The sequence below is a fragment of the Lepidothrix coronata genome, unplaced genomic scaffold (assembly GCF_001604755.1).
Source record: "Lepidothrix coronata isolate B3197 unplaced genomic scaffold, Lepidothrix_coronata-1.0 Scaffold14, whole genome shotgun sequence".
In the NCBI taxonomy this organism is placed as follows: Eukaryota; Metazoa; Chordata; class Aves; order Passeriformes; family Pipridae; genus Lepidothrix; species Lepidothrix coronata.
In genome coordinates, this window is record NW_016690194.1 from 3,498,506 (window position 1) to 3,511,285 (window position 12,780).

At 39.0% G+C, this 12,780-nt stretch overlaps 1 protein-coding gene across 3 annotated transcripts in view; it reads left to right on the top strand.

The window, feature by feature from the left end:
- TLE4 (transducin like enhancer of split 4) overlaps positions 1 to 12,780 on the top strand; it is a 100,663-nt gene that overhangs the window by 85,614 nt on the left and 2,269 nt on the right. For all 3 annotated transcript variants that reach the window (XM_017806245.1, XM_017806246.1, XM_017806247.1), the window contains 11 exons: positions 774 to 893; positions 1,442 to 1,495; positions 2,134 to 2,286; positions 3,519 to 3,651; positions 3,953 to 4,146; positions 4,337 to 4,413; positions 8,368 to 8,617; positions 9,710 to 9,957; positions 10,903 to 11,050; positions 11,645 to 11,795; positions 12,120 to 12,196. In XM_017806245.1, coding sequence (XP_017661734.1) covers positions 774 to 893; positions 1,442 to 1,495; positions 2,134 to 2,286; positions 3,519 to 3,651; positions 3,953 to 4,146; positions 4,337 to 4,413; positions 8,368 to 8,617; positions 9,710 to 9,957; positions 10,903 to 11,050; positions 11,645 to 11,795; positions 12,120 to 12,196 — 1,605 coding nt within the window. The remainder of the gene's footprint in view (positions 1 to 773; positions 894 to 1,441; positions 1,496 to 2,133; positions 2,287 to 3,518; positions 3,652 to 3,952; positions 4,147 to 4,336; positions 4,414 to 8,367; positions 8,618 to 9,709; positions 9,958 to 10,902; positions 11,051 to 11,644; positions 11,796 to 12,119; positions 12,197 to 12,780) is intronic.

Sequence of the window (12,780 nt, forward strand, 5' to 3'; positions counted from 1 at the left end):
CACCAACTTTTGGAAATATGGTAGGAGTTGATAAATGTTGCCTGCCTTGTTTAAAGGAGTACAGTAGAATTTTTGGATGACAGTGCATAAAGTACTTGTTATCTTTCTTTCTCTCTTGTCCCTACATGTGCACTTTAGCTATCATTACTAGGTGAGAGTGTAGAATGGTAAGAGAATTGCTGAGCCACTACATTTTGTTTCCATCTGCTGCAGACACAGCCTGTAATTTTAAATGGCATCAAAATAAAATGAGTTTAAGTGTTTTCCCCTATTCTTGGCTGCTTCGAGACTGTTCAGAAGCTTACTTCTTTCTTTGGTAAAAATCTTCATTCAGATGTTTGCTGAAGTGTGACTTGCGTTGAGCCTCTTCGTCCTTTTTGATGTACACAGGCAAACACACACATATGTACACACCCCTTCTTGGACTACTAATTTAACCCTGCATATTTCTAGAGGAAACAAAGCTAAACAAGATCAATGCACAATATTCATAAAATGACCCAAATTAGCTCTACATTCATCCAATTGACACTGCAGATAGCCACTGTGGTCATCAGTTGATCTCCTTTTTCTGTCTCTTGCAATACAATGTGCAATTTTTAATATAAGACACTTGATGGGTAGCTATCACTGATTAAAACCCAAAGTGCTATCTATAAGAACAGCTCCAAATTATATTATCAGCTTAAGATGTATTGAGGGGTCGTGACAAATGAACCACTGTTTTGAATAAGTGCTTGATAATGTTTCCTTCTTCTGTTTTTGGACTGCAGAGCTCTTCTGTATCTCCCTCAGCCAGTTTCAGAACAGGAGAAAAGCACAGAAATTCTACAGATTATTCTTCAGATAGTAAAAAACAGAAAACAGAAGAAAAGGAAATAGCAGCTCGTTATGTGAGTAAATTGTCTGCATTGTGCATTGTTGTACTTAAGTGTTCCTCTGAAATTTCACCCTGATTCCTTCTGCATAACTAATTTTAAAATTGAGGGTCAAATTTTCAACAAGTTCTTTTGCTGGCTGCCTCTAATGTCTGTGTTCGATTAAAGGTTTTCAGTGTGTATGATTGATAGTGTTTTTAACAATATAAATACAGAGCACCTGGAAGCCATGTGACAGTAGTGCTGAGCTTTAGTTAGGCTGGGTCTTGTTAGATCTGGGCTCTAATTTGGCTCCACTTCATAGTGCAGCGCAACTTTGGATGAAGATTTTCATCGTGTGTCCTTGTCTACCAGTGTAAAAACTGAGAAGAATACTATAGCTATGGCAACCTGCAAAGCAGAAGCCCTGTAGGTGATCTAAATATTCTAATTGTATTACCACTTAAAGCTTGGGAATGGTACATTACATATTTGTGAGCAGCCTTGCTATTTTTTCTTAATGCTTAAGAGATGTTGGGATATTAAATAAATGGGTTTTAGAACATTGTGATTTGTCGTTGCAGGACAGCGATGGTGAAAAGAGTGATGACAACTTGGTAGTTGATGTTTCCAATGAGGTATACACAATGGTGTTTTTTCTACCTTATAGTAATGGTGGTGGGAGTGTCTTCAGTGGTTTCTGTGCGTATTGGTTTTATGACTAAGATTACAGCGTTCGCCTTCATAAAGGAACTTGAAATACATGAGGGAATCCAGTCACATTGTCTTTCTTTAGAAAACGAATCAGATCTAGCATTTATTTCTACAAAGGCCTTTTGTTTCTCATATGAACAGAAAGTTCTCTTGAGATATTTGAAGCCAGCACAGCACAAGATGGGATGCAGCATCTAACAGTATCTTCTAACAGTCGTTTCTTTCACTCTGGCCATGAGTTCATTTGTCAGCTTTATCAGGTCTGCTAAGTGCATCAGACCTTTTCAGTCTGTCACCTAAAAAAAAGATTTACTTGCCTATTTCAATATCCATAAATTTTTTTACATGATTTAATGGCATCAAATTTTAGGGCTTTCTTTAAAAAAAAGGTTGTCCTTCATTATCCATCTCGATTTTACAATTGTATCAGCTAAATCAGTCGAGAACAGAAGAAAGACGTCAATTCCTATGACGGATCTTCATTCCAAAGCAAGGACTGCTCAAGACAAGCACTAGTGACTAGTATGAAATTTTTATGCTAACCCATGTTGCTGATGTTTAGGATCCTTCTTCTCCCCGGGGGAGCCCAGCACAGTCTCCACGGGAAAATGGCTTGGACAAGACTCGCCTGCTGAAAAAAGATGCACCAATTAGTCCGTCATCTATTGCATCTTCTAGCAGTACTCCTTCCTCCAAATCCAAAGAACTTAGCCTTGTAAGTGCTTCGAAATGCTCCTGACCCATGACTGTATGCTGAAATGCATGCTTACTGGATTTTTTTCTGGACACAATTTGTATTTCCACTATAAATATAGTGCAATATGAAGCATCAATTTAAAATTAGTTTAATTTATGTCTTCAAGGAAGTTTAATAACATAATACTGAGAAAGTCCACAGTCTTTTTTTTTGCAATAGGAAGAGGTTTTCATTGGTGGTGTGGGTAGATGATAGATTTGCTGTTCTGAGAGATATTCTTCTCCTCCTCCATATGAAAAGCTGTCAATCTGAGAATAAATAAAAGTACACAGGGGTTTCTTGAGCTGTTTTCCTGTGCTGTGGTTTATAGCAAATCCAGTTCCCTGCTTGGATGTGATTTGGTTGTTAGCTTTGTTTGAATTACCAGGCTATATACAACAACAATAATTCTTATTTTCTATCTAAAAAGTAATCTGTCATTTACAAGAGCCTTCCTTGACTTGCATCACAAATCATAATGCAAAATGCCTGCAAGGGATCTTCTTTCCTTTCATATTTGTGACCACAGTTAATCACCTGCCTAAGCTGCACAATAGTTCCCCTCTCAGTTCTTCACAGGGCAGGGTACATGATTATTTAAAGAAGCAAAATAAATAAAAAGAAAGCTTAAAGTGAATGTTGTGCTCAGGAAAGGTGGTGGAATGACAGGTTCGGGTCTAGGAGTCACTGATTCGTCTGATGAACAAGCTTGTCACAAGAATGGCACTGCACAGTCCCTGACTTTACACTCATCACTGTCTCCATCCTGTGTTTCTATCACCATTCCTGGGCATGAGTTGTTGGTCAGTTTGGGGATTTTTTTTCCACCCTTCTTGTCCATCCAGCAGTGGCCTCTCACAGAAAATCATAATCATAATGGGAGCAGGTCCACGAGCAAAGTGAGACTACTGACAGAGTTCACATATGCTGCCAATTGTCAGATGGCAATGATTTTCATTTACCTCAGTCTGAATCATATGGACACTACTGATGATGAAAGCTGTGAAGTCTGTAGTTAATTACCAAAACCATTCCATCTTTTTTGGTGTTTCTGCAGCTTCTCTTCATTGCCAAACACTGTCAAAACCCAAGCCCAAAAGCTAAATATCACTAATCATACGCATTCTGGTTGTCGTTGTCTCTTTCCAACCACTGCCTATAAGACTTAAATAACTCACAAACCATCTTCCTTTTTCCTTTTTGGTGACCAGAATGAGAAATCTACCACTCCTGTGTCTAAATCAAATACCCCAACTCCACGGACTGATGCCCCAACTCCAGGCAGCAACTCCACTCCTGGACTGAGATCAGTGCCTGGCAAACCCCCAGGTGTGGACCCAATAGGTTAGTGTCCACATATTTCAATGGTGTTAAACAGTGGCCATTTGTCCCTTACCAGGCTCCCTTTAAATCTGCAGTGTGAAATCAGTACCTTACAGTTACTTAAATTGGGTGCTGAGCTGTTTCTTCAGCATTGTAATACAGTGTGTGTGTTTCGTTGTTGTTGCCGTTTTTGTTTTATTTGTTTGTTTGGGGTTTTTTGTTATTATGTGTTGAGGTCTTTTTGCTGTTTACCAAACTCATGTTTCATCTGATGGGTCTAGAATGCCTCTGTGACTTCTTTCTTTTTTTACTCCCTCTATAGCTTCAGGTTTAAGAACACCTATGGCAGTACCGTGCCCTTATCCTACTCCGTTTGGTATCGTGCCACATGCTGGTATGAATGGGGAGCTGACCAGCCCTGGAGCTGCCTATGCCGGTCTGCACAACATTTCCCCTCAAATGAGTGCAGCAGCTGCAGCAGCAGCAGCAGCAGCAGCTTATGGGCGATCTCCAGTGGTAAGTGTTTGCCATTAGTGCATTTAGTTTTGAGAGCAGTGTATATTAAATATAAGACCTGTGGGTTTAACTCTAGTTCACTCTCTTTGTGGTTTGGGGAGCATGCTATGGAGAACATGAATTAAACAGTCTTCCCTTGCCAAACTCTTACTTTAATACACCTTTTTGTTTTGCTTGGGGAAAACTATAGGTTGGTTTTGATCCACATCATCACATGCGAGTCCCAGGCATCCCTCCCAATCTCACAGGCATCCCAGGAGGAAAACCGTGAGTATCAAACATTCGGCTTTAAAAGTCAATCATCTGTTGGAAGTTGTGTTCCCTTGCTGGTTGGAATTCCCCTTAGCTGCTGAAAACTGCTGTGTGAATAGAAATAAATACAGCTATTTCAACGAGAGCAGGAGAATTACTGTTTAATCTTAAAGTTACATTTATAAATTTGTTTTGAAGACTAGTAGCAGTCAACAGGGACTGGATGACATAGAGTAAAGGAGACAATTAAATGGAAAAAGAAGGCGAACTTCAAATCTGACTGGTTGATTGTCTGTGGAAATGCAAACTGGAATGGGATCTCAGCTATCCATCTCTACTGTACTCTGCTTCTCAGTTTAAAAAAAATTATTGTTTTGTTCACAAAAGCCTTGCAATTACTGGCAAACCGAGCAGCTGCTATAAGCAGTGTGCAGAGAAAGGAACGCTGACCTGTTTTGTTTGATTGAAAAATTATTGTATCATAACATTCAGATTCATCCTTTATGGAATGGACTGTAAAAGGTGACCTGCTCTACCAGGCTTATCATGTTGTGAGCCTCGAAAGAAGAATTACAGAGACAAAGAACTCTCTGCTCACATTCCTCTTGAGCTAGAGAGGAGAAAAACTAAAGCAGCTCCACAAGCCACATTGATCCAGATTTTATGTGTGGATCATCTAATTCCACTTCCTTCTGACACTTGTGGAACACTGTGACCAGTTCATCCTACAGAGTGTGAAGGTCAAGGGATGTTTGTGTCACTCCGTCTCTAGCTTTTTTGTGTAGGAACATGTTTGTCGAGGAGTGGTTGGGGTTAGTTACACACTTGCATGTGTGAGTAAATGGATACTTACCTGCCAGTGGGCTTGCACAAACACAGGATTAATGGTTAGTATGGTGACATAAGCAATCAAGCCTAGTGCCTATAACTCTTCTTGTACATGTGTCACACAAATCAAACCAGGTCCAGATCTCTCAAGCATGGTAACCACCTTCAGTTGACTTTCTACTAATTTTTCCACCCTGTTAGGTGGCTGTGCAAGGGAGGTATGGAAATTGATGATGAGCTGCTTGGATTAAAAATTCTGTGGGGTACGGATCTTCATCCGATACATACCATAGGCTCTTAGAAATGTCTTGACACAGTGTTCAAATGTTTGCTGGATTTAAGTTCATTCCCCGTGGAGTCAATGACCTGAAAAGAAGTGTGACTGGATCTGCTAGGCTTTGCTTGCTGTGGTCTGAGCAATGGCAATTGCAGGGATGCAGGGACTTCCCTGCTTACATCTCACTTACGCTAGAATTTAGGGGAATAAAACATGAGGTAAACTGAAATCAAATCAGTTCAATTCTGGTACATCTCCAAGGTTTTTGAATGTTGTTGCTGTGTTGATGTCTCTGTTAAACATTTAAATGTAGCTATCATTTGTCTACCATAGGGCCTGAAATTTTAAAATCTGTGGTTCTTTTAGCATGAGGGCATTGACTTTTCTTCATCTTAAGTGTGGTACTTCTCACAACTTCCATTCAGGATTGTTTCTCATTTACTTTCTCATTTACTTTCTCATTTACTTTCTCATTTACTTTCTCATTTACTTTCTCATTTACTTCTCCTTTTCCTTTAGAGGGAAAGTTGTGTAAATTCTCTGCACTGTTGAATATCTCGAAATAGAGTGGGCAGCATGTAGTACATCAGAGATCTGGCCCCGAATAACTCTCTTTTCACTTTGGAGATACATCAACATGTTGACTATTGTACAATATATAAATAGGGAAAAGAAGGAAAAGGTGCTCACCAGGTGTTTATAGTGTCAGTTATTTGTAAGATATTTACAGTACTTCTGTAAGCAACATGCGGTGTTAGTTCTTAGGGGGAAAAAAAAGGCAAGCACTCAATGACCACAAAATAATCACATGTGCTCGTATGGAGTAATGAATAGAGTGAGGATAATGTAAGATATAAGATTTATTTCTGTAATTTTTAAATATGCTCTCTGTGTTCATTATAAGGATGCTAAAAAACACTTTGGCTGATAAAGGTATCATACACTCAGTGCTCAACATGGCTCTGCAGAGTGCGACTGTGTACAGAAATTAGAAAAGAGGATTATGAAATTCCACTTGATTTTAGATGACCATCAACCGCTTTTTCAGTATCTTACTGCACAAACAGGAAGTAGGGAGATAATGCGGAAGATATTTCAGATTTCTGTGGTGATGATCAAACCCTAATTCTACTCCTTTAGGCAGTTTTCTTCTTCTAACAACCACAGAAGTCTGTGGTACTGTTTCCTGAATGTATTTAATGTCAAAAACCAGAGAATGGTGATATGATCTCTCAGATCTGCCAGAATAAGAAACAGAGTACAGTGTGAGAAAAGTGTGTAAAGCACTGTGAATAGGGAAGAAAGATGAAAATGCCTTTGCATTTTGTCCCACAATTATTGTTCTAGTGTTAATGCACTATGAATCTTAAATGCCAAATTCAGTAGTTGAATTCTGAACATTGCCTTCCTTCAGTGACTTAGAAGCATTAATTAAGGAAGTGAGCTTACAAAGTATTCTCATAAAATGATTTTTTTGTGAGCTCTTCTCATCCCACCATTGTGACAATGAATTTTTCATCAGTACTATGATGATTTTTTAGGTCTAAGGAAATTAAAGCCTTCCATTAAGCTTACCTTGGTATGTGTAGATGAACCTTCTTACAAAGTCTGTGCCCTTGTAATAGATGCAATGTGTCAGGTAGCATCTCAGAACAAGACAATTTCACAACCTAACTGTTCTCCCTGGAAAATATTTTAAGATATAGCTGTTGATAGGTTATTCACAGGTGGCGTAAGTGGCAGTCAACAAAACGTTCTTTCTCAGTGAGAGGCCTGATTTTGGCAAGAGAAATTGGAATCTGTAGTAGTTGTGTTGGGTCCATAAAAAAAAAAAAAACCAACACAAAAACCCCCAACCTGACTCCCCCCGCCAAAAAAACAAACCCCTCCCCCCAAAAAAGAAACCCACAAAAAACCCCCACATAACTCAAAACCAACAACAACAACAAAAAAACGAAAACCCCAAACCAAAACCAACAACAACCAAACCTGCTCAAAACCCGAAACCAAACAACCAACAACAACAAAAAAAAACCAACAAAAAATTCCAATCCAGTGCATTTTTCTGGTCTGTCATGTCAGCTGTCAGCAACTGCCTTGAGGACTTAGCTCTTTGCTGGTGGGTAGAGGTTTCACTGCACCCTTAGGTACAGTGCTGAGCAGTTTTACTGGAGGGGCTTGGGAGCCACTGTGTGTTTGGGGCAGATTGGCAGCAGTCCAGCTGAAGCTGCCACATCAGAGTCAGTAAAGTGAGCAAGTAAATGTCCCCTGGCACGCAGCTACCTTCCATGCTCTGCAGCAGCCAGCCAACTACTAATGTCTTTCAGGGGGCCCTTACCCAACCTTCCTTCCCTTCTCTGCATGCAGTGATATCCTGATCCCCAAGTTTAAGAATGCCTATGGCCCAAAATAAAGAGTAGTGTCATATAGCCTCATGTCATGCCAGAAATCATCATTGCTTGAGTTGTAAAAGGTCGTTTGATTGGTGCTTGACTTTTTACATTAAAAGATGAGTGATTAGCTAAGTTTTTGCTTTGAGGGCCATGCTATAGATAAGTATTTCTTCTTTGCATGATTAAAATAACTGATATAAGCTAAGTTCATTAGAACATGGTGCTAATAATACCAAGGTCATGTGTTTGATTCCCATACACGCCATTCACTTAAGTGCTGGACTCAAGGATCCTTGCGGGTCCCTCTCAACTCAGATTAGTCTGTGAAATATCTGTGAAAAAGACTGCAAAAAAACTGAGCTAAGGGCACAATCTAAAGGCCTACAGTGGAAACATGTCTTTGATTCTATTTTCTTAAACAGGCTTGAAGAAAAACTCTTTAAATCACCCCCTATAATTTTTCCCCTTCAGAGCATACTCATTTCATGTAAGTGCAGATGGTCAGATGCAGCCAGTTCCTTTCCCTCCTGATGCCCTCATTGGTCCAGGAATCCCTCGCCATGCCCGTCAGATCAACACTCTGAACCACGGGGAAGTTGTGTGTGCAGTTACCATCAGCAACCCCACAAGACACGTGTACACAGGTGGGAAGGGGTGCGTCAAAGTCTGGGACATCAGCCACCCTGGCAACAAGAGCCCTGTCTCTCAGCTGGACTGCCTGGTAGGTGAACAGCAGCATACGGCAATGAAAGAAGATAGGAGGTTGTGTTAATATTGCAATGCTACATCTTAGGTGCAAAAAATAGTGGGTATTTGAGTGCTGTCATGGTATCAAAGATTGGTATTACATTTGTAATTTTGGTGTTTCTTTTAAAATTGAGGTTGAAGTATATCCCTTCCATACTTGTGGGGGTTTTTCCCCACAATGACTCAAAACATTTTTAATATCCTAAAATTTTATTGGTAGGAAGAAAGATCAAAGACAGCACAACAGATATTGTTTATAAACTTAGACGTTTTTTGGCAGTCTTAAAGCTTGATATCCTATCATGCTTAAAATTACTGTCTTAAAGCTGTATGCTCTGAGAATATTTGAAGACTGCGTCACGTGTTTTGTGTATGTGTAGGAACGGATCACCCAATCTTAATGTGACAAAGATTAAAAATATTATTAAAAATATCCCTAGTGTTATTCTCAAATTATTTGAATGTGCTAACAAGATGAACTGTTGCTAGCAGCTTTTCTTTTGTAATTTAGCAGTTCTTGGTAAGATGTGGCTGCATGTTGCAAAGGTAGTAAAATACGAACTGTGCAGCACATGTAGACTTACAATGAATTGCTACACAAGTTGCTACGCAAATAAAGAAAATTACCCAAATATTTTCCTCTGACATCTCCTAGATGGTGGCAGCAAGTCTCACTGGAGTGGGAAGGGGGGAAGTGTGCAGGGAATTTGGTAATCCCCCATGCTGAGAGGCTAATGTGCTGAAATAAACAGAGTATGAAAATATAACTTTCTACACCAGCTGTCAAATACAGCTATCTTGAATTGTTTTGGGCTGGGTTCAGGTCTTTGCATTTTGATGCTAATTAAGATTAAATATCTCTCACTACTGAATTTTGTAGATCAAGCTGAAGTACTTCCCTAATGTCATGTAATTTTCTGGCATTAATACACTTTTATCATTGTCATAAGTATAAATGGCTCATTAAAACCAGGAGGGAATACAATACTTTTATGGATTTCTTCTCTCATGTTAATGCTGTTTTCTTTCCTCATGAGTAATCTCTTGATGGCTTCTGTCTCCACAGAACAGAGACAACTACATCCGTTCCTGCAGATTGCTCCCTGATGGCCGCACCCTGATTGTTGGTGGGGAAGCCAGCACGTTATCTATTTGGGACCTGGCAGCTCCAACTCCTCGCATCAAAGCAGAACTGACATCTTCTGCTCCAGCTTGCTATGCCCTAGCTATCAGCCCTGATTCCAAGGTCTGCTTCTCTTGCTGTAGCGATGGGAACATTGCAGTGTGGGATCTGCATAACCAGACTTTAGTAAGGTAGGTCGACAGAACTGGATCGTCAGATTGTGAAGAATTAACTAGACACAGCCTTATGTGCACCTTTGCACATATATGCTGTTTTCTCTATGCATAGATGCTTCCAATATTTTGCTGTTTGGCAGTAGCCATGCTAATACCTTGACAAAAATCTATATGATTCTTTGAAGATTTTGAGAGTTTCACAATTCCAGCCCTGTTGAGCAGCCCATAGCTATAATTCCCTAATACCAGCTGATGTTGACACTGCTGTAGATTCTTTGAATAGATGGTTTTCTTTGTTTCTGTGTAATACACTCCTCTCACTCTAATCTCTTTAATCAGAGGTCCAGCAAAATTGTCTTGGGTAAAGTTCTGTGTAAATTACTGCATTGCAAACTTAGCTTCTTAGGAGCATGTGTTGCTGCTCAACACTGATGTACATTAAGCTAGGAGCCGATCATACAGAGCTTCTCTGTGCACTGCACTGTGTATGTTTTTACATGCAATGTGTCAGTGTTGCATGTAAAGTCAGGCTTTTACTTCCTGATATTCCCCTTTAGACCGCTCTTTTTTTTAGAACTTTGGTAACCTGCAGATTCTTCCTAAACTAAGGTCATTTTCCTGATCATGTTACATTCCACTGGAGAGAACGAGTATTTTAAGTTGAATAGTGGGTATCACACAGTCAGCAGCAAAGATTTCCAGAGTACCTGACTCTTAAAGTGTACTTTTTGAAATCAAATTAGTGCTTGGCTGTTGGGGCTGATTGCTTCATCAGTTCAAAAACTTACATGATTGTCCCAGAGGTTGTATTAATTTGGGATTGCTATTGGAATCTACATTATTGTTGTCTTCAATGGCTGCATGTTAGGGACTGAAAGAAAAAGGAAGTATTTTGTATACTTGCTCAGAACCAACTCTTTCCAGTGCAAGAACATGCTGATCTTCTCTCAATATATTCAGGCAATTTCAGGGCCACACAGATGGAGCAAGCTGTATTGACATTTCTAATGATGGCACCAAACTATGGACGGGAGGCTTGGACAATACAGTCAGATCATGGGATCTCAGAGAAGGGAGACAGCTACAGCAACATGATTTCACATCACAGGTTCAATCTCAGAAGCATTGGCATGTTAAGAAAAGTTTATCATGGGTTTTTAAAACTAGCACTTTTTTGGGGGGGATAAGGGGGCTTCTGAAAAAAAAAAAAAAGCAGGCTCTAAGAGAACTCCAAAGAATTTTTCACTTAGTGTCATACTCTTTTTTTTTACTTTTTTTTTTAAATTTATTTAATGGGAAGTTAAATGTCTTTCTGGATTATGACTATGTGACAGATTAGTACTTCTCCTATTAGAGTAATGGAGAATCTTTTTATAAAACAAGTGTGTAATCTGTTTCCCTTTCTGTAGACTGAGGTTCAAAAATATTTTATGAAAATATTTTTAAATGCTGTCAGATAAGCTTGGACATTAACTTTTACTTGATTCAGTATTTCACTATTGCAGTTTTAATAGCATTTAATAGCATAGCTTTACAGCTGTGTTTGCATGAACTAATTTATTTTGAGTACTGTAGTAATTGAATTATCATGTTTTTAAAACTGTAGTAGACCAAAAATGTGGTTTTGCATAGTGTTAACAGTGTAGCAAGGATCTCAAGCTCATTCCTTTACTGACTGAAGCATATGCTGTGCTAATAACAGATCTTCTCACTGGGCTATTGTCCAACTGGTGAGTGGTTGGCAGTAGGAATGGAGAACAGCAATGTCGAGGTGCTACATGTTACTAAGCCGGACAAGTATCAGCTACATCTTCATGAGAGCTGTGTATTGTCACTCAAATTTGCTCACTGTGGTAAGCAAATCTTGATATATCAATGTTTTCCCTCCTGACAAGTTCATTCAAAATTATCTTTAAATGAAAATATAATGTAGATACTTAACTAAAGAGTATAGTTAAAAATTAGGTATTAAATTTTAATATTAAGATTATTTTAAAAACTATGACTGCTTTTTGTATGTACTGCTTGTTTTGTGATTGAACATCATAATGCAACCAAATGAAAATGTTACTGTTTCTTTGAATATGTGTGAATGCTTTGTTGTTATGATCAATCTGTTTCTTGAGGTGTATTCCTTGAAAACAAAATGCAACAATAACATTTAAACAATCTTGCAGGCAAATGGTTTGTAAGCACTGGAAAAGATAATCTTCTTAATGCCTGGAGAACACCTTATGGAGCCAGTATATTCCAGGTAATAATCTCCTAAAAGCTATTTTCCACATACATTACAGTGCAATAGAGCTGCACATCTCAGGGTCTGTCAGTAATTTAAGGAGTTTTCACATGGAAATGCAGCTAATTACTATATTCCTTAAAGAATTTGTCTGTAATTAGAGAAAGATATGCTTTTATTTAGTAATTCAGCTCTTACAGTAAAGTAGCCCTTTAATACAAAATTGGTTTTAATACACTTCTTTTTCACCATCTTGTACATATTGCTGTAATACTGTACCCAACTCATGTCTCCCACAGACAGCCCAAATCATGCTAACAAGAACACATCTCCCTTAAAAGTGATGTTAAAAACCCCGGTACAGCTTTCTTAATGAGGGGTAGATAAGAAAACTTCCTTTGCGGTGTAGCAGAGGCATCTTCACCAAAACATACCATGATGGGGAAGTGTTTAGCTCTTGCAGTGGCAGGCAGAAAAGAATGTGGACATATGTTATATATTGCACTGAAACAGCAAGGCAAATGTGACAATACATTAACATAATCTCAGCACAGACAGAAAAGCTGGAGGAGATAGAGCTACTGCAACCCAGTACATCCTGT